The 25,917-nt window shown below is 53.5% G+C and overlaps 2 protein-coding genes across 6 annotated transcripts in view; both read left to right on the forward strand.

Moving 5' to 3' along the window:
- The first annotated feature begins 7,655 nt into the window (after positions 1-7,655).
- Positions 7,656-21,972, forward strand: GOT2 (glutamic-oxaloacetic transaminase 2). Of its 2 annotated transcripts, none has more exons than XM_053271251.1 (10): positions 7,656-7,813; positions 10,171-10,327; positions 11,132-11,260; positions 12,612-12,671; positions 12,812-12,973; positions 14,708-14,812; positions 16,522-16,672; positions 17,111-17,276; positions 17,783-17,933; positions 19,732-21,972. In XM_053271251.1, the coding sequence occupies exons 1-10, from the start codon at positions 7,746-7,748 to the stop codon at positions 19,852-19,854; spliced, it is 1,272 nt and encodes a 423-aa protein (XP_053127226.1). In that variant the 5' UTR covers positions 7,656-7,745; the 3' UTR covers positions 19,855-21,972. The 2 variants fall into 2 exon arrangements, with proteins under 2 accessions (XP_053127226.1, XP_053127227.1); XM_053271252.1 differs by lacking the exon at positions 7,656-7,813 and adding an exon at positions 9,800-10,073.
- A 1,572-nt stretch (positions 21,973-23,544) lies between these two features.
- Positions 23,545-25,917, forward strand: part of SLC38A7 (solute carrier family 38 member 7) — a 28,589-nt gene continuing 26,216 nt past the window's right edge. For all 4 annotated transcript variants that reach the window (XR_008311300.1, XM_053271407.1, XM_053271406.1 and 1 more), the window contains exon 1: positions 23,545-23,653. The gene's annotated coding sequence lies outside the window, so the exon portion shown is untranslated. The remainder of the gene's footprint in view (positions 23,654-25,917) is intronic.

Genomic DNA, 25,917 nt, shown 5'->3' on the forward strand with positions numbered 1-25,917 from the left:
GAAAAGTCTGTGTACAGTCTGGGATATGACTGTATCTGATGGTGGCTTTAGAAATGAAGCTCCCTGTACCCACACTTTGACTTGGTTTTCCATGTGTACATTGGGCTGGGGAGGGATACATCCAGGCAGACATTTAACAGGTGCAGTTTCCCTAATCACTTCCTAGAGATGCCCCTAATGAATTTCTGCCTGATGCATCTCTGATCAAGTCGAAGTGTGAGTGCATGGAGTCTCATTTCTAAAGCCATCACCATATACAAAAGTCTTTGCAGCTTATATGGTGCAGAAGTTCAGATGGGCACCTTAACTTGCAATTTCCATTCTTTTTAGAGCACAAGTGAAAATGAAAAGCATCTTAACTCTCATCTTAAACTGAAGGGTTCGGGATTACTGATATACCAACTTTCAATAAAGTTCTCAAAGCTGTTTACATAGAAAAAGAGTAACAAGATGGTGATTCCCTCTCCCCAAAGGGCTCACAATCGAAACAGAAACACAAGGAAGTCACCAGTGGGTGTTGGGACTGAATAGGGACTGAATCGGATCCTGCTAACTGGGCCAAAAGGGACCGTTCAAAGTGGTGGATCTCCTCCATTTATCAGGAGGAGACCGAGGCAACGGTCTAGAAGGGGCACCCAAGTCAAAGCTGCATCCCAGGAGCCCATCGGGATGTTCAGCTGGTTGCTTTGGAGACCCAAAGGGCAGTGTTGTGCCTGTTTGGCCAGCATGTTGCCCTGCAGGGTCAAGCGAGAGGCTCACGAGGGACCCTGTGGATGCACAGGGTTGTTTCCAGCACAGCAGGCTGGTTATGAGCAGAAGGATGTGGTCAGAGGGACGGCCTGGGCTGCCCCCAGTGGGGATTGGGAGGGGCTGAAGGACTGTGGCCCGGAGAAGTGGCTGTGGGCGGCAGCTGTCAAGCCCCTCCCTCGCCTCAACTTGGGGGCACTTTGTGGGGAGCAGAAGGAGACACAGCCAGGGGGACAGAATGCAGAAAACCCAGACCCAGATGTGTCAGTCTCACACCTGGACTGCGGGTTCGACACTTGGGAAGCAGACTTGTGCACCAGCCCAACACACACACACAAGACAACCCTGGCGTGGAGCCACCCTGAATGTGAAGCAACATTCCCAGAGTGCCACGGTAGCCACTGGCCTTCCTGATGGAGCTGGCTGTGTTTCTGTCTGGCCTCTGGAAGGTTTGCAGCTGGGGTTCTGGCTCGCTCTGGGGTCCCCAGCTGACGTTGCCGGAGTGCCGCTCCCCTCCTCCCCAGCCTCAAGGCCCCAAAGCTGTCGCCCCACAACAATCCGCGTTCTGGTTCCGAAGCATTTGCTGCCAGAGCAAAAGAGGTTTCTGGAGCTTTCCCTTTGGCTCCCCATATGCTCTGCTAGGAAGCTGCTATGTTGAGATTTTTCAGAATTTTGACTAAACATCAAAGATTGGGGTGAAAGACAGAGCAATCTGGCCAAGGAGCAGTAGAGCAGGATGTGGCTGCCTGGAAGCCGTGTGTGTGTGTGTGTGTGTGTGTGTTGCGGGGTACGAAGCCACACCGGGCACCCTTTGAACAGCGAACCCTTTGCAGAATCTCCCGTGTATACTCTGACGTCATGGCCAAGAACGAGGAGCTAGAAATGTTCTGTGGGTTACTTCCTGAGGGGTCACAGCTATGCCGGAACTTCTGCACCGTCCACTTGTAGCCGATATGTTGAATCTAACCGGTGATCACAGAAACCAAAGCGATGGAGAAAGAGGAATAGCATGGCAGAAGCTGGGGGGGGGGTCCATACATTATAATGAATGCCTTTTTTTTTTAAGAGAGAGAGGCAGAGAGGCTGACCTTTTCATCTCCATAAAATCCATGGCACGCCACTTTGTTTGGTCTCATTGCCACGCTAGCTGGCAGATGGCTTCTAGCAAACTTCTGCAAGAAGGTGCCAATGCCAGAACTGAGATGAAACGAGATCAGACAGAGAACATCTGCTTTGGTCATCTTAATTGCAGCGAGCTGGCAATCTATGTGGAGGCTAAATTAGGACAGGTGAGAACAAGAGCACCCACCCTGTCTGGCTGTGGGTTGGATCTGCCCAGAAGCTCCAACACTGGTATTGCAGCCCTGGTGGGTCTGTGAAAGAGGAGCTCAGCCTCAGGAGGTCAGAGCCGAGAGGGGCTTCTGTTCTCATCCCCACCTGGGCAGGAATGGAATCCACCGCCTAATTAGCGGGCTCTGGAAATCACCTTCCGGGCCTGTCACTTTTGAGCAGCTATCAAACAAATCTTCAAAGGCAGGCAGAGTTTGAAATCTGCTCTGTTTCTGCTGCTCGGCCTTGATTGATTGCAGTGGAGCTTTGGGAAGAAGAGTTGAGCGCCTGTGCAAACTGGGGCCGCTGAGAAGACGGCCTGGAAACGGCTGCTGGAGCTGCTTCCAGAGTGATCGTTTCTGGAGCCCTTCAAGGGACATGGTGTCTGAACCCCTTGGGGGGAGGGATGCAGCATCGAGAGCCATGCCAGCCGGGAGGGTGAATTCCAGCAACAAGGTGGGAGCATCAGGGGCTGCCAGCTGACCCCTCAGGGAAGGCAGGATGCACAGCAAGTTTAAAGGTTTGCTTTTCTTTTTGAGGCTGGTTTCTGCCTTCACCTTGCTATGTCGGGTAAATTGTGATACAAGTAGCTGCCACACAGCTCTGACAGATTGTCATAATACTGACTCTGTGGATCCATGCCAGTCTGGTGTATATAAGAATTAGTAAATCATTTCATTTGTAATACCGAAAGAACATATTAAAACACAAAAAAGAAAACACATACCGTACATAATCATAAAATCTACATGATGGCAGTCTGGTTTCTAACCTGGGTGCAAGTTTAGTCCTGAAATGTTTATCAGAACCATGAGTTGGAGGTGAGCAGGTACCAAACTTCCTTTCAATTTCTTGGCACAGATTATCAACCAAAGCCTCAGATGCAAACCATCTCATTGCCAAACTCAAGGCCAAAAAAGATCCAGTATCATGTAGCAGATGGAACATTAGACTACGACTCAGCCATGAAACTCACCGGGTGACCTGAGGCTGGTTTAGTGAGTTCTCAGTCTCCCTCACGGGGTTTTTTGCAAGGATAAGCGGGGAGGGCTGGATGCTGCCTGGAGATGGACAGGTGGATCTTCCATAAGCAGAAGCAACCCAGGAAAAGTCCAGAAAACAAAGTGCATCCAGATAAGCTGCAGGCTGCCAAGTGACCACAAGCTGAACTCCTTGAGGTCATTCATGCAATTGTACAAAAATCCATTCAAGCAAAAATTGTGTTCCACCCGGTTTGAGCACTGTGTTTGCTCCCAATTTTTGGTTGTGTGGGGAAGCAAAGTAAGAGGAAAACCTAGGTAGAAGTGATTGTGTGGAAGCAAGGTAGGAGGAAAAGCTAGCCAGGTTCTCTTCCTACCTTGCTTCCATGCAACTGAAAACTGGGAGCACACAGCACAGCACACACAGCTCCCACACCTTAGTCGGACACAGTTTTTGATTGTGTGAATGACCTCCTTTTGTAGATGGGAGATTCTGCCCTGTCCTGCCAGAGACACGAGTGACCCCTCTTCTCCCAGGGGGATTTCAGTAGCTGGGATGCTCGTCGGCCCTGCTCACATGCAACTGCCTTCTGCTCATGATCCCTTTAAACACTGACTGTTAATACAACCAGAAGGGAAGGTGCAACCAAGCTTTTGAGTTACACAGAAGTCTGTGTTAGAGTTGATGGGAGATTATCCTAGACTCCCTAGGCTAAAGATGAAGTTTGTTTGTTTATAGCTGGGGACCCAAGATTACCCATACTCCACAGAGGAAAAGCCCACTCTTCTTTGTCAGTGGGGGCATTAAGGGGCTCTTGCAAGGATAAAAGGGGAGTCTGCTTTGGAGGAAGGGTTAGGAAAAGAATAAATAAAACACAGTAAGGCTCAACACATGATCTGGCTGGAGCGACGGGCTTCGAGGGTCTCATAAGTCCCTTTTGGGGAGCCTCCCAACACTGGGAGACTTGTTGTAGCCTCCCAGTTGGGAGGCTACTTGTGAGTCGTTGCGGTGCAGAGCCACACCGCAGTGACACACGAGCGTTTGACCTGCTTTTTGGGTGCTCCTGTGCTCGAAACCCGGGTTAAGCAGCGGGCCACTTAAGAGGGCTCACTACCATGCCACTGCCGGGAGCTGCACAGTATCCAGCAGTTCTCATGCGCAGTAGAAACCGGACTCCCTTCGCCCGATTTCCACTGCGCATGAGAATAGCCTCATGAGGCTCTTATTTTGACAGGGAGTGCGTTCTAAGGCCCTGGGGCAGCCACAGAGAAGGCCCGGCCCGGAGACACCACCCTTCCTCCCACCTGCAGGGCTGTGAACACTTGGCATCATCACACCACCACCACAAAAGTAGAACAGATCAGGGATCCTAGGCGGAGAAATGACGAGTGCATGGCCAACTAGGTGTGACGCCCAGTGCTCGCAAAATGTCTTCACTCGGCCTGTAGGGTAGCAAAACTAGAATAAACCACCACACTAGGGATGTTTTAATGGAGCTTCACCAACATCTGATGCATTCTGCTACCCTGGGGCCAATTCCACTTCACCCTCTGTGTCCTTAAGCCTGATCCCTTACAGCTGAATGATCTAACTCAGGGATGATGGAACCTTGGGTTGTTGTTGGACTGCAGCTCCCAAACATAACCATGTGCACGGCTCTGAGCTCCTTGGAGGAAAAGTGGGATATAAATCTAAAAATAAAGATAGATGGATAGATAGATAGATAGACAGATTGATTGATTGATTGATTGATTGATTGATTGATCATTCATCCCCGGCCACAATGACCAAAGGGAGTTCTACTCCAACGGCTCTAGGAACCCCTGGCAGAAAAGGATTAAACACCCCACAGCCTTGCCAGCTCTGGTTCCAGCCTCTTGCTCTTTGCCCCAAATTCGGGCATGGCAAGCAGGGTGACTGCCCCGGGTCTCGCTCTTTTAACCCCTATTAGAATTAACTGGAAGGGGGCCCCACACTGGCTGATTTGCCCCGGGCCCCACACCCTGCCAGGCTCTCTAAGGACAGCCCTGGAAGGCAGAGCCGTGCTATCCTTGTCAGGCGGGTTGTGTATTGTGTGTGTGCGCGCACGATGCGTTGTGTTGATGTAAGACTACCATCAGTGCCCCAAAGGACAGCACACAGCAGGATTCCAAAAACGCCTGTCCCACCAGAGATGTCTAAGGGCAAAATGACATCATGGGCCATTTTATTTTCATCCTTTCCCCAGGCTAAGCGCTGCTAACACTCCATGCGCCTTTTCCACCCATGCTGCACCCAGAGCTGGTATTTTCGGGGAGCTTCTTCTGCCCCAGATGTCCTTGTGCATGGACAAAACGGTGGGGGTGGGGGAATGGTCCTGCCTGCAGAAGGTGGATGGGTCTGTCTCTCCGGTTCAGGAAGTCCTGGGATGCAGGTGGAACAGCAGCCTCACCTAGTGGCCTAGCCAGGCCTCTGCAACTGCTTGTTTTCGACCCCAGTGGTGTGCATAATTACAGGCTAATCCAGGAATCCTCAAACTTGGGTACCCAGATCGCTGTTGGACTACAACTTCCATCATCCACAGCCACAATGACGAGCTGTAATCCAGCAACATCTGGGGAGGGACCCAATTTTGGGAACCTCCTGCTATACACAACTTATCAAAGAGAAATGAAAACGGTGTAATTGGGACTGCCACCGGAGGTGCCCCTAGGTAATTTTGGAGCCTGGACCCGAAAGGCCTTTGGAGGCCCCACCCCCTCCCCGCAAAGTAAGCACCATCATGCTTGGCTGGGTGACCACACCACCCCGGACAGACTACAGAGGATTTGGGGGGCCCTAGGGGCTGTGGAGGCCCTGGACTTTGGGCCCAAAGTCCAGGGGTAAGAGCACCTTTGACTACCACTGAAACGTGTTGTGGCCCAGTGGGCTGAATCCTCCCCAAGGCTTCCTATATTTCGACAATCCCTGCTGTGACAAGAGATCTCGGGGGAGATCTCAGCCTCCCTTCTTGCCACTGCAGTCTCTGTGGCAGATTTCCCTGCCTGCGGGAGGAAAACAAACAGGTCGCTTACCACCCTGCCTGCTAAATGGGGGAACGTCTTCCACTTTTTGATGAAAGTGCTACATGCCCCTGCGCCCCCGCCCCCCCCATGGAAAAGGAGGCCACTTCCACAAGTCTGCCTGGACAGGAAGATTTTCTCAGGGGTTCTGTTTTCTCACAGACTATTTGAAAATCATGGCCATGCCCGTGAGAAAGCAGCACCTATGAGAAAATTGTCCTGTGGCACTGAGATCTCACAGGCTACTTGAAAATCACTATTTTTTCATGGGTGCTTTTTCTTTCATGGACAAAATTCATGGGCAGGATTCCATATTAGCCCCTACACAGAGGCTTGCCCAAGAGTTGAGCAATGTAGCAGACAGAACAGGAAGATAACCCACAAAAGGGGGTCTCAATGATAAGAGAAGGATTTTTCAGAAATCTGCAAGAATTCCTGAACACATTTTTTGCGGTGGACAAAAAATTTTGCAGTTGGAAACGGGTTCTTTTGCAGCGGGAAATAAGGAAGTGTTTGCAGCTTTAATAAGGAGCAGAGCTGCAGAAATGGATGAGAAAAAGGAAAGAGGGGGAACAAAACGGACAACATTAAGTTGATTTTCCTTGTGGAACTTTAGATCAGCAGCATGTTTTTGGGAGCAACCATTCAAACTGCTTTTTGAATCTCAAAGATCTAGAAAACCAGTTGGACTGTCCCTCTGGTAACAGGACAGGCCAACTGGTTTTCCAGCTCTTTGTGTTGGTTTCTGGCTTGTGCCTCTCCAGAGAGGTCTGTCTATAAGTTCAGTTAGCACCACTGGCAAGTTTAGAAAGTGAACTGAGAACAAGTCCTCCCAGGTGACTCAGTCTGTGTAGCTGAGCTCATCATACACAGTCACTGGCAAAAGTGTGAGCGGGGCTGTGTCTGCCTTAAGCCCACAGAGCAGGCCTTGTTTTGCAGACGGTCCCAGGTGTGGGCTGGTGGGGATGGCCAATGCTGAGCTGGCTGCTGCAATGGTGGTCTGACTTGGTATAAGGCAGCTTCCCGACCGTGTTCCTGGATGTGTGTGCAGCCTGGCCACTGGAAAAGAACCCACCTAATTTACAAAACAGAGAACGGGCAAAACAAGGTGTCTTTATCACCGCAATTCAACAAGGCACTGGCAAGAGAGCATTGCAAAACGTGAGGAGGAGGAGCTCGGATTTCAGAAAAGCAAGAAGTTGGTCTCCCAGTTGTACCTCCAGGGAAAGGGCACGGGCTACATTTGGAGAGACTGAGCATGCTCCATTCTTGCCAGGCCTCCAGGTATTTCAGAGCACTTCAAATTTCCCTAAATAAACTCCATTATATTCCTCCCCTCGATGCATTTCAGTGTTCTTTGTGTTCAAAACAACACAAGCCACACAATCTAGTGCTGTTCTGAGAAACCAGGACATGTTTTTTCCCCGTTTTGAGGAAAGAAAGGAACTCCCACAGGAGTTTTGGGCAACCAGCAGGACTCGGCTTCATTCGATGACACTGAGCACGCGCCGCTGCATCGGCGCATGCTCAGCAGCAGCACGAAAGGGCCCCTTCCTGGCGGCAGCTGCACTCCGCCCCCGGCCACTCCTCCTTCCGGGCGGCCGCAGCAGAAGGCAAAGGCTCCGCGGCGGCTCCACCACCACCACGATGGCTCTCCTGCACTCTGCTCGCTTTCTCCCACCCGGCCTGGCGGCCGCCTTCTCCGCTCGAGCCAGGTATGCGTGTCGGGGCCGGCCATTCACGCGTGCGGGCTGGGGGGCGTGTCGCTTATCGGCCCTGACGCGGGGAGCGCGCGGGGGACTGGGGCGGGGGGGGAGTTCTTCACGTGTGAATGCATGCGCGTGGAGGGTCATCCAAACGGGCCCCTAACGAGCTCGGGGAACCTGCGTGGAAGGGGAGGGCGGCTCCTTGTTCCCACAGATGCCAACCGGCCTCTCTCTGAGGTGGGGGGAGTGCGGGCCGCCGATTGGCTGTCTCCGGGGGTGGGAACGCAGTGGCCTCCTGCGATTGGCTGGGAAGGCGGCGATGCTGGCGCGGGATTGGCTGCGGCGCGTGGGGCCTGGAGGTGCCCTTGGAGAGGGTTTGGAGGGCGGCGCGCTCTTCCCTCCCCGCCCCAAGGGGCCTAGTCGTTGCTCGCTCCCCGCGACACTTCTGGCTCGCAGTGGACCGCTGCCTGGGCCGGAGAGGGCGGGCGGGGCGGAGGGGAGAGCCGACCTGGGGTCCCGCATGGCTCCACACCCGCTCCCGGGTGGCAGCAGCCCGGCCTGGAGGCTGCTCTGTGGCCACCCCCGCGTGGCTTTCCCGGGTGGCCTCCATGCAGCGCAAACAGGGTGCTGCCTGCAGGCCACCCTCCGCCGGGTGCAAACGCAGCTGTGGCGGGGGCGACCCCCCGGCCTGGCTCCCGTGCCTTGTTGTGCCGCTGCCTGCCTAAGAGGCTTACCTCGTCCCGGGGCTTGCCTTGGACAGGCGCCCTGGCCCCTCGCCAGCGGGCACGCCTCCGGATCCTGGGGCCAGATGCCCTTCGCCCTGCCGGCAGCTGCCGCAGCCCCTCTCGGGCAGCAGCAGCAGCAGCAGGAGCAGGGCTTCTGTGCAAAGCCACGTCGGGCACCGCCGCCACAGCCCTCGAGGGCTCCGCTTGCCCTGCTCTACCTGGAGGAGGAGCGGCTGCCAACACCCACTCCTCACGAAACGCGAGCCTGGGCTGTAACGCGAGGGCCACCGCACGCTGCGATAAAACTCCGGGTTTTAGGCACTGGTGTCTCCCCTATGAATTGCATCAAGCACGTTGGTACGCTGTGTTTCACACTGTAGCTAGGTGGGTGTCCTGAGCTCTGCAGAAGCCCCTGCTCCTTGTATGGACTTAGTCAGTATTACTAATTTCGCGTCACAGCACAGCATTAAGCCTACGGTGTGGGCCAGTGAGAACCCCCATTGCTCAAGTTCTCGGTTTCATTGACTTTTGGGCATTTAAATACTGTCTCTCTGATCTCCCTGCCTCAGCCCAACACTTGAACTGCAATGCCAGAAAAGTTTGGCTTTCAAGCGAGACATGTTTGTGCAAAGTGTTTCCCGGTTCCATATCCTGCACTGGAAAGTGCTGTGAGCGGAGCAATTCTTTCTCTTCTTAATCACCTGCAAGCTCCTGCGTGTCCCTGGCTGGCTGCCTTCCGCTCTCTACCGGGACACTTCTGGGAGCTGGCCAGTTCATGGCACTCTCTCCCTTCCTCTCTTTGTATCCAACTCATCAACAGGACTTGCAGCCTGTCTAAGCACACAAAGGATGTTTAGAGAGGCGGTAGGGGACAGTAACGGCTCGTCCTAAGGAGCCCGGCGGGGTGGGGGGGCACCCAGGGAGGTGCAGCGGCCTCTGCTTCGTGGCGGCAGCTCAGGTTGCTCCTCCCTCTCCCTGCAAGCTGGCCATTTGTCACTGCGGTTAACTGTGCAGCTCTACCTGATGAATGGCCAGCCTGTGGGCAGTGTGGCTCTCAGATGGGGCAGGGAGAGAGGAGCCACCTGAGCTGCTGCCGGGTAGCAGAGGCAGATGTCCCCCCCCCCCCCCCCGCCGGCACATTGGGATGAACTGCTGATAATGATGGGGAAGTATATGCAAGCCACACTTGGTTATTACCAATCAAACATTTCTAACTTAAAATTGATAGCATGCTCTACAAAGGATGTCAGGGGAAATAGATCCTTGAAGTTTCTAGCTTTCTAGGGCTGATCTCAAAAACCTTAAGAGCAGGGAATTTTGACACAAGTGATCTGAAGGCCATAACTCCCAACAAGAATTAAGTTTCAGAACAGGCCGCCTTGGGCAGCTAGTGAGCTTTGTCAGGAGTGTTCAAGTGCAGGGCTGCGCACACAGTGTTTTCGTATGCAGGCGAGCGGCCTACCCTCCGTTCGTGGAGATTCCGGGGCTTGGCTCCCTGCAAATCTGGGCTCAGGGATACCGTTTCCAAAGAGACTGGTCTGCAGGTAAGCAAATGGACCGGCCGAGAACAGTTGTCTGGGTGGCTCAGCTCTTTGGACGGCCACTGAACAGGCCCCCCCCCCCTCTGTGTTTGTGCCACAGTTCCTGGTGGGCTCATGTGGAGATGGGGCCCCCCGATCCCATCCTGGGCGTGACAGAAGCCTTCAAACGGGACACCAACAGTAAGAAGATGAACTTGGGAGTTGGGGCATACCGTGATGACAGCGGGAAGCCGTACGTCTTGAACTGCGTCCGCAAAGTAGGTGAAGGCAGCCGCTGCCGCCACTTGCTGCTTAATGCTGCTTAGGATCTATTAGATTTACATTGGGTCGGTTTGGACAATACCTTCCTGGCCCCCACAGGTAGGAAGGAGACACGACAAGAGCGCACCCATCAGGGCGTCTTCTGCGGACATCCCTTTGCCCTTCTGGCACGCCGGTGGCAAGGGCTGTTCATCCCAAGGGTCACTCGGTGGGTCAGTTCTTAACTTTTTACAAAAGGGGGGCAGCTGGTCAGCAGCCCCTGGGCTGCTCTGATCCTTCTCCTCAGCACTCTCAGGCACTGTGTGAAGCTCCTGTGGCAAAAAGGTTTCACAAATAAAAAGGCCAGCATCACTTGCCCCCAAAACCTTCTGGATCGCCACTGGCAATGGGGTGAGGGATTGCAGACAAGACGAATCAGAGAGAGGAGTTGAGAGCGAAGGGGGTGTCTGGTGGAACTGCAGTTCTGTGGGGGTAGAGGTGTTGCCAGCTGGCTGTCGAGGTAGAGTCAAGTAGAGGTGCCCACAAGGACTTTGGGGGAAATGGGTCTGAACTACTGTTGAGTGAGGAGTTGCTTTCCAAAAGGGGGCCTCTTGGGCTAGAGGCTGAGCGGTTCCAGCTCCCTGCACTTGAATAACCTGCAAATCTTTCTTTGAAGCAACGCAAGTCAACAATCCCGCGGGTTCTTTCTCCCTCCTTTGATCATCCAGAGGCAGTAAATTCGGCGCGTCACGTTGCTCACCTTTCCGCTTAACAGACCCAGGAACCAAATGAGTAAATAGGATGTGTGCTTCTTTTTTTAGGCAGAAGCCCAGATCACGGCCAAGAATCTGGACAAGGAGTACTTGCCCATCGCTGGGCTGGCAGACTTCAACAAGGCGTCAGCTGAGCTGGCTTTGGGGGATACGAATGAAGTGATTAAGAGCGGCCGGGTAAGGAACTGAGCTCAAGGCCTCCATGAAATGCAACCATTCAACAAGGATTTTTGTGCCAGGGGCTCTCCAGCTTTCTGGTTTCGGAGAACCCTTTCCACTTGATACGCAAAGGTAGCCCTGTGTGCGGCAAAGGATTTGGAGCTGCGTTCGAGAGTGCTCAGTTGGTTTACGTGGAGTGCTGGCCGGGCCTCCTGGCCGTCTTTTGAACCTGGGGAGTGTTCCTTGGATCACGGCCAGCGCTCTTCTGGGTCTGCGCGTTGCAGGACAAGCTCAGTAGTGGTGGACAAAGTTGTCTTTTCCTGGAATGTTGTCTACTGTTGCTCATTTTCTAACTGAGAAATACTTGACAAGCTCCTGGGCATCCGAAAGCTTCAGAAGCCACTGTCCTCTGCCCGTGAACCTTGTGGGTGGATGTCCCACCTGCTCAGTGATCTGCTGAGGGCTGGAGGTGGGCTTGACTTCAGAGCTTGCCAGATCCCAGGGCAACCTCTTGGCCAGGGGTGTCAAACTGCAGCCCCCCAGCTGCTTTTGGCCTACAACTCCCATCATCCTTGGCTCCTGGCCACTGTGACTGGGGTGGTGGGAGTTGTAGGACAAAAGAACAGGCGGGCTGCAATTCAACAGCCCTGATCTAGGCCAAGAGGCCTCCTCTCTCCATATGGCTTCTCCTGGGGATTACTGTAAGGAATTGGAAATTTGGGCACGCCGAGGTGTATTAATTGCTGCACTACTCCGCCTGGATCCTGGCGCAGGTTTTGACTCCTTGCTTTAAAGCAGGGGTTTCCGACCTTAGGTCTTCATGTGGTGTCGGACTACAACTCCCATCATCCACAGCGGCTGAAGGCTGGGGGGGGGATGGGAGTGGTAGTCCAGCAGTGCTTGGAGACCCAGGCTTGGGACCCGCTGCTCTGTGCCCAGCAGTGCCTGGCCCCTCCTTGTTGCCTCTAGCTCCTTTTGCCACTCCACACGGTCCCCATTCCCAAGGAGCCTGGATTCTGCAAGAGCACAGATGCTGCCGCTGGAATCAGTCCCCAGAACTGGGCCCACGGGCAGGATTGGCCTAGTCCTGGACATGAACTGGTGTGGTCGGAAATGTGGCCAGTCAGGCAGGTTCTCCTCCAGTTCTTGGCTGGTGGGATGGTTGACCACCTGATGGACAGCTGGCTCTTCGCTGCTCCTCTCATCTTCCCTCTCGGCCCTTAAAATGATGCTTCAAATACCTCGCCTGCAAGTGGGTGAGAGGTGGTGACCACTCAGCTGCACCACTGAAATATTTATCTGGGTTGGTGGTTGTTGTTTTTAAGTGTGTTGTCGAGACATCTCATGTTTTGTGTTGTTGTCCTTTCAGTATGTTACTGTGCAGACCATTTCTGGGACAGGCTCTTTAAGAGTTGGTGCTAACTTCTTGGTGAGTGCTGCTTCATTGTCTTTTCAAAGAAAGGAAAAGAGCTTCGTGGGGTCCTCCTGTTCCATTTGGCTGATCCCTGGAACTCCAGTGGGCTCTGACGCTGACTCCTTCCAATGTGCCCTCTCTCTTTCTTGGTGCAGCAACGGTTCTTCAAGTACAGCCGGGATGTGTACCTCCCCAAGCCTTCCTGGGGGAATCACACCCCCATCTTCAGAGATGCAGGCATGCAGCTGCAGAGCTATCGGTACTATGACCCTAAAACCTGTGGCTTTGACTTCACTGGAGCCTTGGAGGACATCTCGGTGAGTTGGCCTTGGAAGAGGAGCAAATGGAGAAGTGTGGGTACTGTGGTTTGGGGGTGGGTGGGTTTAGCTGGGGAGGAGAGGCTAGGGAAGACAGGCAGGAGAGTGTTAGGGCTGGGCCAGGTCTGCCCGCAAGCAAGTGCGCAATTCTTGGCAGGACCTGTTCGTAAAATATCCTGAGGTCACTGACGTATCCAAACTTTGAAAACAAAAATGAAGCTTGCGGGCCAAGTTCTGAGTTTTAACCCTGCTAGATATCTAAACTTGATGAAAGTGCCAAAGTACTGTAGAGCCTTGACACAGGCACGATGTCATGCTTTACAAACATCTGTTTTGGTAGGGCAATCTCAAAAAATCTCCTATGAAGAATGTACTTGGCACTGCAGTTTGGGAGACATCGAAACGACGGCACATGTGCTCCTTTATTGCCAAATTTATCAAGAGAGATGGCATAAATATATAACCCCTTTTATTAGCTGTCATCTAGGTTGCACAGATTCTTTTTATCTTGATTATCTCTTAGCCGACCAGAATGATTCAATATCTTATAATGTGGCTATGTTCTGTTTAATAGTCAATACAATTCTCCAGGAGCTCATTACGAACCCAATTTAGTTTGTTCTGTTCTGCTGTTTAATCACTATAGTACAACCTTTATGGCTGGGCTTCTGTGTGTAAGTTTCATTCTTGTACTGGTCTGTGACTAATACAAGTATTGGATTGGATCTAAATCTTGGGGCAACTTAAAAACAATTGCACGTGTTCTGTGAGCAGGGCACCCGTTCTTGAGGAGTGCATAAACCATGCCAGACGGTAGCATTGCCAATTATTCTCTCTCTTTCTCTCCTGAATTGCACCCCTGAAGTACTGCACAGTGAGAATGTAAGATGAGAGGAGAGCTGGTCTGGTGGTACCAAGCATGACTTGTCCCCTTAGCTAAGCAGGGTCTGCCCTGGTTGCATATGAATGGGAGACTAGAAGTGTGATCACTGGAAGAGATTCCCCTCTTAGGGGATGAAGCCGCTCAGAGAAGAGCAGAAGGTTCCAAGTTCCCTCCCTGGTAGCATCTCTAAGATAGGGCTGCAACCTTGGAGAAGCCACTGCCAGTCTGGGTAGACAATCCTGAGCTAGATAGACCCGTGGTCTGACTCAGTAGATGGCAGCTTCCTCTGTTCCTATGTCATCCTGCCCCCTGCTCACATTCTACACCCCCAAATGCATTCCTCTTTGCACCTCAGCTCCCAATAAACAGTTGGTCTCCAAAGCTTCACTCCCTCCCTGCAATATGAATTGCCTGCCTTGGCATTATTTCCAAGAAAACACTCTTTCAGACTAGAATTCCACATGAACAGCTGCATCTTTCTGTCTGGGCTATTCATTCACGGGCCACCCACATGGGCTGGTCTTTCAGCCTTGCAGATGAGCAGCTTGCACAGCTCAAGGGACAGCCAAGCTCCAGAGTTCTAGGCGGGGTGGGTGGGGTGGGGTGGGCTAAAATCAAACTTCTTTTGAAACGAGGGTGTCGAAACCCCTCAGGCTGGCCCCGTCAGGAGGCTTTGTTGCCCACTTTTCTCAGCAGCATGAAGACACTGAAGGTGCTGAATACTTGATATGGGCACATGGGGCGGGGGGGGGGAGGCAGTTGCCCAGGGCCCCTCCCTCTGAAGTGGGCCTGGCGGTGGTTCTTCCCTGCACGTGTCCCATCTTCCTTTCTCTCTCTCTCCCTTCCTAAAGAAAATCCCAGAGCAGAGTGTGGTGCTCTTCCATGCCTGTGCTCACAACCCGACAGGAGTGGACCCCCGGCCTGAGCAGTGGAAGGAGCTGGCGCAAGCCGTGAAGGTGAGGGGCAGGGCCTGGTTGCCAGTGGGCTTCTCTGTGCTGGGTTGGGATGCTTGCCCCAGGGCATCCGCCCCATCCTGTGGCATTTGGCTGTATCCCATGTCCTGCTGCTGCTGCTTCCTTTCTGCTTCTCGTGCAGACGCGCTCCCTTCTCTTGGGACGGCAAGGCGTGCAAGCGGACTGCCTCTCTGTAGGGCTGCCACTGGATGAGTTGCATTTTTCAGACATGTGCAGAACATTGAAAATACTGTGAATGTAAACCACTGGGATGGGGGCGGGGGCACTTGCCCAGGAGATGTCTTTCTCCAGTGTCTGGTCTGGTGGTGTTCTGCCTCTGCGTATGGCGGAGCCATTCCTGTCAGCCATGGCTGGGGACTGCCTTGGTGGTTCAGACCGGCACTCAAAATAGGAGGCAGCAGTGGTTCTTCACGTGGGGTCTGCCAGATGCTGCTGATTGATTGTGGCTGGGGGTGCTGGAGGTTGTAGTTCAGCAACATCTGGCGGAAGAACCACTGCTGTCTGCAGCAGCCCATTCCCAGCCGTGGCAGCTATGGCGTCTGAGGCTGCCTTCCCCATCAGCTGGCCTTCACCTCCTTGGCTGTCTTCTGTTGCCTGCTTATCTTGGCCTGCCCGCCACCCCAAGCCTTTGTGCCGTTGCTCTCAGGCTTTCAAAGAGTGTGTAATTCCCCCAGGACTTCAGGCAGCATTTCGGAAGCCCCAGCCAGTTGCATGTGCTGTAAAGACATATAGTAATCCCTCACCAACCACCGTTTTGAATGTCTGCGGTGAGGAAATTGTGAACAGTCTCACCTACCACGACCCGAGTATCCAGTTTGGTGAGATTTTTTGTTAATTTCGGGGATGGTTTGTGACGTTGGCGGGGGGATTTAAAGGGATTCCAGGTGGGTTTTTTTGGCCATTTTACAATGCTTTTCAATTGCTTGTCAACCGTGAATTCGCCAACCGTGAGGTTTCCCTGGAACGGAACCCTCACAGTTGGTGAGGGATGGCGATATTCCTATGTGAGTTGAACAGTTGGCTTGCTTCATTGCTGCTGCAACTTGATCTTTTAGCTACTGAGTGTTTGTATGACTCTTGCGTGTGTGTGTGTGTGTGTGTGTGCGCGCGCGCATTCGGCATAAGCGGGTTTAAAGGCCTTGACGGGTGGGAAAGCCGCCTGAAATACATGAATGTATGTTGATCAGGTCTGGTTTAAATGTCTTTGGCTTGGCATTTGGAATACCACTCCGTGCTATTTTTCTCCAGTACTTCATCCATCTTGGACTGCTTTCTCTGTTTGATAAGCTACAATCCCAACTTTCGGACATTACGAGAGTAAACTGAGCACTTGCAACAGCATTGCAAAATAGCAGAGCCATGGAGTTGCCCTGGCTTGGTCCAGGACTCCGAGCCCCTTCCCTTCTGGGAAGGCTCTCCACGCTGCTCGCTTGCTGAGAGCACCTGTGCAGCTGCCGAATCTTTGTCCAATACAGGCGATTCCGGGGCGTGTGCTGGAGGCGCTCTGTCTGTGTGCAGGCCATGGCTGTCACCTGTGCAGATGGAGAAGGTGCCTGGGGACATGCCCAGCAAGCCCCGTTGGGACGCAGCTGCCTCAGTGAGGCTCAGTAGCCAATCCCAGGAACTGGTTCTCTTGCCTGGGGAGGGCCCCAAAGTGCTGCCACTTTGAGATGGGCTTTGCTGTCTTCCAGAAAAGGAACCTCTTTGCCTTTTTTGACATGGCCTACCAAGGCTTTGCCAGCGGAGACATCAACCGCGATTCCTGGGCTGTCCGTCACTTCATTGAGCAAGGCATTAACGTTGTGCTGTCACAGTCATATGCAAAGAACATGGGCCTCTACGGTAAGCCTTCCAGCTGGACACTCTCACTGTTTCCGTGGGTGGGGAAAGCAGATCAGAGGATTGAAGCTCTTGCCGGAGGCTTTCACGTTCTGGTTGCAGGGAAGGGAGAGATCCGAGCAGGGTGAGAAGAGCCCCCAGGCTGCTCTCAGGGCCCCTTTGGAAGTTGTCCTGTCTGGAGGGGGCCATGTGGGGGCAGTGTTAGCCTCCCTGTTTCCATGGATTAAAAGTGAGAGAGAATTCTGAAAGTAAAAAAATTAGAGGTGCTGCTAGGCTAGAAATGGAAGGACAGTGGGCTTGGGGATGCCTCTTGCCTGCTGCGGGGTTGGGGGGCAGCCTGGCGAAAGGCACGGCAGAGCAAGTAGGGCTGGCCAGATCTCGGGGTGGGGGTGCCTGTGGGTACCTCTCTGGCTGCACTTCAGCTTGGCCTCTGCTTCCCAGGGGAGCGTGTGGGCGCCTTCACGGTCGTCTGCAAGGACGCGGAGGAGGCCAAGCGAGTGGAGTCCCAGCTGAAGATCCTGATCCGCCCCATGTACTCCAACCCTCCCGTCAACGGAGCCCGCATCGCCTCCACCATCCTGAACAGCCCCGACCTGCGGAAGGAGTGGTAAGGCCTCCCTCCTCTCCTCCTCCTCCTCGCAAAAGGCGGGTTCTGGGTCCCAAGCAGATAACAAGTAAAGGGGGGCAGACGGCTGTGAGAGTGGGGGGGCGGGGGGGCAGCTGTGAGTGAGGAAAGGCCCCCTTGGTCCCAGACAAGGAGGCCCGTTCCAAGCCAGCCTCTGCTCCCTGTCCTTGGTCTTGCTCCGAGAGCAGCGGGGTGTCGTCGGCTTCCTGCTCCAGCAGGTGGATGCTTCTCTTCATGCAGAGTCTCTGCTCCTTGAGCAGCGAGGCCCAGAATCCGGGGGGAGTTGGGGCGCAAGAGCCCTGGGAAGCCACGTCCTGCCGCAGGGCAAATGGGGTTCTCTGAGAGGATCTCTGGCCTTGGGCATTGAGCTGTTTTCTAGGCAGGAGGGTAGAGCCTCCCGTTGGCCTTCCGGGCAAAGGAATGCCTTTGGGGTGGCCCCCCAGATTTTCCCCCTCGTAAGGAGCCCGGGCTCTGCTTCCTTGGCACAGGCTGGCAGAGGTGAAGGGGATGGCTGACCGCATCATTGGCATGCGCACCCAGCTGGTGGCGAACCTGAAGAAAGAAGGCTCCTCGCACAACTGGCAGCACATCACGGACCAGATCGGGATGTTCTGCTTCACAGGACTGAAGCCTGAACAGGTAAGGGAGGGACCGGGACGCAGGGAAGGCGGAAGCAAGGTCTTTGCATTGCTTGACCAGTCGTCCCTCCCCGCCACCAATACCCAGTATTTTGTTAACTGATCCCAAAGGCATTTAATATTTCAAGGGTTCTCTGCCTTGGGTCCCCAGATGTTGTTGAACTACAACTACCATCATCCCCTGCCACAGTGGCCTTTGGCTTCAGATGAAAGGATTTGTAGCCCAACATCCAGGGGTCCAAGTCTGAAAACTCATGGTGGTGGTGGTTATTGGGTGTGAGTGTGTGGTGGCCGGGAGGGAGGATTTTATTATTAATTGAATTTATATACCACCTAGTATAAAAAAGCTGCAAACAGAACTCCATTCCAGTATTATCTGGATCCCAGAAGGATGCTGTTAATCTAAAAGAAGAGTATAAAATATTGTCGGTTTAACTAAACAGAAATATCACTGGGCAAGGCGTTTACGCGTCCGCCGCCTTCAGCTGCTCTGATGGGACAGGAAGGTCCAGTCCCTGCAGTTTCACGGCCCCTTGCTTACCACCCCACAGCAGCGGAAGTAGGCAGAAGCTGGACGGTTTTGCCCAGTGTTATTTCTGTTACTTGACCGCTTTTCGTGTCTGTGGTGTAAGGCTCACGTCACACTTAACTGATCCCAAAGAATTGGCTCCTTCTGGCTTCCCCACTGAAGCCGCGGCACTTTAGACTTCTCTTTGCCCCGGCCTGAGTTTCCCCTTTCCCTTAATAGAACACCGAGGGCTAACCCGGCCTTGCTTGCTCCGAGTTAGGGAACCCGTCGGAGGGCTCTTGCTTCCTGGTTGAAAGTCCCCACTCGCTGGCTCCTAATCCTGTTGAACGTGACCCGGGGAGGGTGTCCAGACTTCTTAGCTGTAAACATCCCTGCCTCTCCATGCAGCCCCAGACCAGTGAAAGAGAGGTGTCCTTGCATCCTCACTGCTCTGCTTTCAAGGGACATGGTAGAAAGCAGCTTCCTGTACAAGTCAGACATTGGGCCCTCTCAGTCTTCCCTCTAACAGAGATTCCCAGATGTTGTTGACTGCAACTCCCAGAATCCCCAGCCAAAGGCCATTGCAGCTGGGGATAGAACATACGGAGCTGCCATAGACCGAGTCAGACCCTTGGTCCATCTCGCTCAGTATTGTCTACACAGACTGGCAGCGGCTTCTCCCAGGTTGCAGGAAGGAATCTCTCTGCTGCCAGGGAGGGAACTGGGAACCTTCTGCTCTTCCCAGAGTGGCGGCTCCATCCCCCGAGGGGAATATCTGACAGTGCTGCTCACACTTCTAGTCTCCCTTTCATATGCAACCAGGTGGACCCTGCTTAGCTAAGGGGACAAGGCATGCTTGCGACCACAAGACCAGCTCTCCTCCCATTACTGGATGCTGGGAGTTGTAGTAAACAACATCTGGGAATCCCTGTTAAAGGGGACACTGGTCCCTCTAGCTCAGACTGGCAGTGGCTGCTCCAAGGTAGCAGGCAGCAGGAGTTTCTCTCGGCCCTGTCTTGGAGAGGAGAGGGAACTTGGAATGTAAGCAGGCAGAGTGACCCATCCCCTAAGGGGAATATCTTTCAGTGCCCTCCTTCAAAAGCAAGCCAGGATGAACCCTGCTTGGCAAAGGGGACAAGGCATGCTTGCTACCACAAGGCCAGCTCTCCTGTAGAGAGTATCCCAGTGCTTGACTAGCAGCTGAGGAAAGACCTGCCAGGTAGCCCTTTTGGTGAGGGGCTTTGGGAAGCTGCTCAAGCCCACATGAGACTTGCTTTGTTTGGCTTTCCAGGTGGAGCGGCTAACCAAGGAGTTCTCCATCTACATGACCAAGGACGGCCGCATCTCTGTCGCAGGGGTCACATCTGGCAATGTGGCTTACCTGGCCCACGCCATCCACCAAGTCTCCAAGTAACCCAGCAGCCCAGTTGGATGGACTGGATGGCCTTCTCTTCAGCCTCGTTTGAACACTTGGGCATGACTGGGGGTGGGGTGGGGGGTGGGCTACAGCAGGTCAGGCAGATGTTTCCACAGCACTGAAACGTCACGGAGTATGTGTCTGCGGTGGGTGCTGTCCACTGGCATTGCTTGGCTCTGGGCAGAGCCGTTGGGGTGTGGCTCCTCCCTTCAGAAGCATCCATGTGCAAATTCACTAAACATTGGTCCTTCCATGCTTCTAGGGGTTGGGCAGCCAGCACTGGCGCTCTGCCCTTGGGCGGGTGTCTGCCACTTCTTTATGTTCCAGTCTGACTCTTGGAGATCTAGGCCCAGCAACAAGGAGCCTTGCCCTGCCCTCTGATTGGCGCCTGGGATGCAGGACTTCTGCACAGACCCACCTTCTGGGATGCAGAAGTGCAACACGCTGCAAGGTCCGGCCTCCCTCCCGAGGGCCTCTCGTCTCCCCCACGCCCAGTGAGTGTTCTTTGGGAAAGGAAGCAAGGCTGTTCTGAAGCTCTTCTCGATGTCTGGTGCTAGCGGAGCGTTCTTGGCTTCCTGCTTTGCTTTTTCGGAAATCAGAGTTTGACACTTTAAATCATTTGCTTTAAGTGAACCCCAAAGTCCCTTGGGGGGTTGTATCGCAAGCCCTTGATACAGAAATTGCTCTCTTCTTTGCTTCCTTGCCCACCCCCCATCCCCTGGTTTCCAAAGACAGCATATAATGCTGATACGAGTGTTCCGTTTTGACTACTAAATAAAAGGCAGATAATTGAAGTGGCAGTATTTTAATTGCTCTCTGCCATGGGTGATCTCAGCAAGGACATCAAACCAAATCTGTAAGTGAAATGAAGTTGAATTGGCTTTAATTCTGATCTTGAGAAGCTGTCTTGTTCTCATTCTCTCTCTTGCTTCTGGACTCCTTCTCCTGCTACGCTATTATAATCAGCAAATAGGACTAAAAATGTCTCTATTAAATTGGCTTTTCTGTCCTCTCTAGTCAGGCTTGGAAATGTCACCTCCTGCTGCTAGCCTCTCCCTCCCTCCCCCCAGCTACTCCTGTAAAATACTCTTAAGGGGGCAGCCTGTCTTTGGCCCTTGCAGCTTCTGCCTGGACCCTGAAAATCTCATACACTTGGGAGATCCACCATCCGGGTCCAAAGGGCCACAAACAGAAGTCTGCTCTGGAGAGGTCCTCCTAGGGTAAAGATGGAGAAACCGTTCAGTTGGGGCAGAGGCGTGTGTGTGTGTGACAATTCTAGCATCTTTTCACATCTTCAGATGGGGGGAGGAGGGTTACCTGCCCTTGGATAGCCAAAGTCATGTGTGCAGCAGTGAAACAGCTTAACGCTTTCTAGGTTTGCAAGAAGGCAGGCACACCTGGTGGGTGGACATCTCGGCTAAGTTTTGTTCCAATCCGCCTTGTGTGTCTTGGAAGTGACTTGAGTACTTGTACAAAGACAAGCTTGCGGGTAGAGCAGGAACCATGAGTAGCTCAGTCTCTGCTAATGGAGTCTCTCTCTCTCTCTCCCTCCCTCCCTCCCTCCCCCGGCCCAGAGTTGAACTAGCCTAGAACACACACACAGAGTGCCTGGCATCATTTTCCACCGTGACCCTGCAATGGGGCCCCGAATACTCCCCTCTCTCTCCTAGATTGATATTGCATTACTGGCCTACCTGGGACTTCCTAGTCGGCCCATCTGACAGCCAGATCTGGAAACTCACCCCACCCAGTTCCCGTGCATTGGTCACGTGCCAAAGTGTGAATGTGCAGCGTGGGTGTGGAAGGACTGAGGGGGCAGTTGATGCTGTTCCCACAAGCTGCTCGATGAAAGGCCTGAAGTTGGTGTCTGGCCTCTCCCTCCAGCAGCGAGCAAAGCTTGTGAGCTTGGCAAAGTTCTCCGTGTTGTAGGTGGAGGCTACTGACAGCATTTCTCTGCTTGTTTCTCTGCTGTGGCCCTAGGCTGCTTTTAGTTTTCTGATTCTTGCCTCCAGCCACCTCCTAGAGAACCTGCCATTCAGTATAAATCATGTAGGGCCTTTATGCAGCCTCTTGTTTCTGTTTAAAAACAACAACATAAAACTGCTGTACATCTGAGCACGTACTCTGAGAGTTTTATTTAAGGTCGCTTTCTTGGTTGGTGTAAACGAGAATCCTTGGGGTGGCTTGGGTGGAAGAGTCTCAATCACTGAATACCCCTTGCAAGCAGTGTTCCCTCCAAGGTGTGCACATATGCACGTGCTCACATGGTTTTTGATGTCTGTTCAGTTCATTTTAGATCCCGCTCAGGTGGAATCAGGAAGGCCCCACTCCGAATGCATGTGCACAGACACTGCTTTGATACTGCTGCTCAGAACAAAACTCATTCCGCACACAGATGGAATATATTAAAAATGTTATATGATAATAGTAATAATGAACTTTATTTGTCAGCTGCCTCATAACAAATTGTTCAAGTCAGTTTTAAAAATCAAAATTTAAAAATTCTGGGTAAACAAAAAGGTCTTTAACTGGCATTTAAAAGAACAAAGTGATGAAGCCCAGCAGACCTCACTGGGGAGGCTGTTCCATAAATGGGGTGCAACAGTTTCAAGTGTTCAGTAGCCCCACTGCTTCATCATCTCGTCCTCCTACACTTTCAGTGCAGAGGAGCAGCTGGAGTCAGGAGTAGCGTACAAAGGTGATCCTCCCCAGTCTCTAACTGAACTGGAGGCCACAACATTCAGGATTATATTAAGCTGAGTAAATCTGAACATTTTAACTGTAAGCTTTCTTCAAGTTGCTGCTGTTTCTCCTGGATGGTAGACCTTGGGTCCAAGGCGGGAATTCCCTACTTTGGGTCCTCCTCAGATGCTGGACTTCCATTCCCGTCTCCCTTGGGGGGATAACGGGAGTTGGTCCAGCACCTGGAGAGCTGCAGTTGGGGACTCCTGTGCTAGAGAGACTGCGGGGGGGTGGGGTGGAAAGGCGAGGACTGGAAAGCTTCCATTACTACGCTTTTTCTCCTGGAGCCATCTGGAATGGACATCTTATTTAAATAATAATAATCCTATCCCGTTTTCCCTCTAAGGTGTGCAGGTAAAGTTGTGCTCTCAAGTCAGTGTTGACTCTTAGCGCCCACAGAGCTGTGGTTGTCTTTGGTAGAATACAGGAGGGGTTTGCCATGGCCGCCTCCTGCGCAGTATGAGATGATGCCTTCTGTGCTGGCAGGAACAGTATAAGAAGGTGCTCCAGTGGGGATTCGAACCAGCACCCTCTTGCTCCCTAGGCAAGTCATTTCCCTGCTGCACCATTAGGTGGCTCTGTGCACATGTGTGGGTGCTCACAAGCTTTTTTGGTGGCTGCACGAGTAATTATAGATCCCGCCCAGATTGAGTCAGGAAGACCCACACTACTGCCCAGAACAAGGTTCATGCCACACAGATGGAGAGAGAGAAATGGGCTCGGTCACTCTTTTTACCATCTAGGGGGAGGGGCTGGGTAGAACCAGCACACCACAGGCAGCTGCTGCTCTTTCTTGCCACTGAGAAGGCACAGCCTGCTTCTTCCGCCACACGCACTCGGCCGCTTGCTTGCTTGCTTGCTGCCGGCCTGGGCCGGGGCCAGTGCTGCAGTGCCCACGTGGTGGGGCTGCTCTTCAGGCTCACGACTACATTTCCCAGCGTGCTCCGCGCCCCGCCGCGGGGAGGGGTGCGTGCATGCCTGCGTCAGAGCGCGCTGGTGTAATGGCCACGTGACTCTGCCCAGCTGAGGGAGCAGCTGTGGAGCTGGCGAGGAGGTGAGGGGAGCTGGGCGCGGGGGGGGGGTGTGGAGAGGGCGCCGCATCCTCCCTGCAGGCACAAAACCCGCCCGGCGGGGAGGCCAGGGGCCCAGCCCACCTCGCCCCCCTCGGGGTGCACAAGGCGGGGGCGAGCCGCTCTCCCGAGCCAGGCTGCAGCCCCAGAGCGCCGCTGCCCCCCACCCCGCCCGGCCGCTGCCGGCTGCCCCCTTGCCGGGGAGGGAGAAAGAGGGGGGTGGGGCAGCTCAGCTGGGGCGCGGGGGGGGCTCCTCCCCTTCTTCCTTCTCCCTCCCCCGCGCCCCAGGGAGATGCCCTTGGGGGCGGGCGTGGGCGGCTGATGGGGACCAGGCAGGCCGGCCAGGAAGCCCGCCCCCTCCCCAGGAGCCACTGGCCTGGCCTGGCGCTCTCAGCAGGACCCCCTGGGGTGTAGCGAGGGCAACCAGCCCCAGGCCATGCTCTCTTTCCAAAGGCCAGGGGTGGGGGTGCTGATGGGGGTTATTCCATCACCGTGTGGGGCGGCCCCCAGAGTGGTCAGCTCTCTGCCCCAAGGAGCTTGCAATCTAGAAAGGCTGCCAGGGTGGGCAGTAGGGGATGGGGCTATGCAGAAGAAAGAGTTGCATCTGTTTATGGTACAGATCCTTGGGTACAGTGGGGTCTGGGGAGTGAGGTGCTGCCTGGGAAAGGTGGGTCTCAAGAAGGCTTTGACGTGGGGGAGAGAAGCCGGTGGGTGGTGGTCCCAGGCAGGAGGGGCCGCAGGGGAGAAAGGGCAGGGTCCTTGAGACCATCCTCCTGCCTGCCGTGTAGATCTGGGGCCCCACATGGGGATTTCTCTGCACACCTGACCCTCTGCTTGCAGTGTAGGGGTGAGATGCCAAAGGTTTCTTGTTGCAGCTCCTTACAGAGCTAAAGAAAGAGCTTGACTTCCCCAGGAGAGTATTTTGCTGAGTGGTTGTGACAGTTTGACACCCCACCCCCAAATCCCCTTGATCAGGGGCTAATCTACATGTTCAGCAAAATCATATGGCTTTTACCTCGATTTACCACTCCTGACTGTGTGTGTGCGCGCATACTAAAAACATAGCCCATTAGCAAGAGAGCTGCATCCTAGTTCTCCCTGAAGAGCAGGTTCTCTCTCTGCTGGGCTTCTATATTTCTAAGCCATTAGAACCACTCCTGGTTTTGTAGAGTGGCTTGAAAGAGCCGGAAGAGCAGCAAAGCTGGGAAATGATTGCTCAGGTTTCTAGTTAGGATAGCACGTAAGTGTGTCTAAAATGGACTGGTTGCTTGCAAGGATTCCCAGAGTTGGTTCCCCAGATGATGATGAACTACAGCTCACACAGTCCCCTTCTGCCATTGTGGCTGGGGATGATAGGAGTTGTAGTCCAACAACATGTGGGTGGGGTCCCAGATTTCAGAAGCCCCTGGCAACTGTTACTAGGGTCATAGTATTATACTCTTCAGAGAAGGAGGAATACAGCCACATATTTGACTTGAAGGGAAGGGATTTTCTTTGGGATACAGGAGACCTGTGAAGTCCATGATGATGTGACTGTTGGTACGCTTGGTTAAGTCACAGGGATCTACTGCTGCTGCTGACCGTGGCTGTTTCTCTCTTCCCGATCCTCACATGACTGAGTTTCTGCCACACGGTCATCCCTGTGATAAGATGGATTCCTCTTTAGATCTGCTCCCAGACCCCTCTGGGCTGCTTCCTCTCAACCAGCCACAGGACATGCAAAGATGGTGGTGCCTGTCTTAAGTTTGCATTTATTAAACAATTAATGTTAACACATCAGAGCTCAGTCTTCCACAACGGCACCACTGTGGTTTATTTGTAACTATTATCTTTATCCAAAGGGTAACACATGGTTAAAAATAAATCACAGTCATTGCGAAATCTTCGCCTACGGCAATGTGTTTAAAACACTTCATGTTTTCTGTGAAGGAAGGAAAAAGGCACCACTCCCCTCTTTCCGGCTGAGAAGAGACTCTGACGAGTGGGGGGGTCACGAGGGAGGGGTCCTCCTGGGAGGAGATAAATGGAACCCCAAATGAAGCTTGCCCCAAGGAGGGTGACCGTGTCAGAAACTCAGTCATGTGAGGATTTGGAAGGGAGGACCCGCAGCATTGCGACATTCCCCAACCACTCGCTGAGCGCCTCTTCAAAAATCCCGGCATGTCCTGGACTTTGCCCTGAGTGACCCCAACGGCTTTTTGCTGAGCGGAGCAGGGAAGTGAGTCCGCCTGGCAGCCCACAAGAGGAG

The sequence above is a fragment of the Hemicordylus capensis genome, chromosome 9 (assembly GCF_027244095.1).
Source record: "Hemicordylus capensis ecotype Gifberg chromosome 9, rHemCap1.1.pri, whole genome shotgun sequence".
Taxonomy (NCBI): Eukaryota; Metazoa; Chordata; class Lepidosauria; order Squamata; family Cordylidae; genus Hemicordylus; species Hemicordylus capensis.

Coding starts and splice junctions, on each gene's coding strand:
- GOT2 (XM_053271252.1), top strand. CDS start 9,973: ATGCAGGCGAGCGGCCTACCCTCCGTTCGTGGAGATTCCGGGGCTTGG. Junction 14,813..16,521: donor AGCTGGCGCAAGCCGTGAAG/GTGAGGGGCAGG, acceptor GCTGTCTTCCAG/AAAAGGAACCTCTTTGCCTT. Junction 16,673..17,110: donor AAAGAACATGGGCCTCTACG/GTAAGCCTTCCA, acceptor TCTGCTTCCCAG/GGGAGCGTGTGGGCGCCTTC.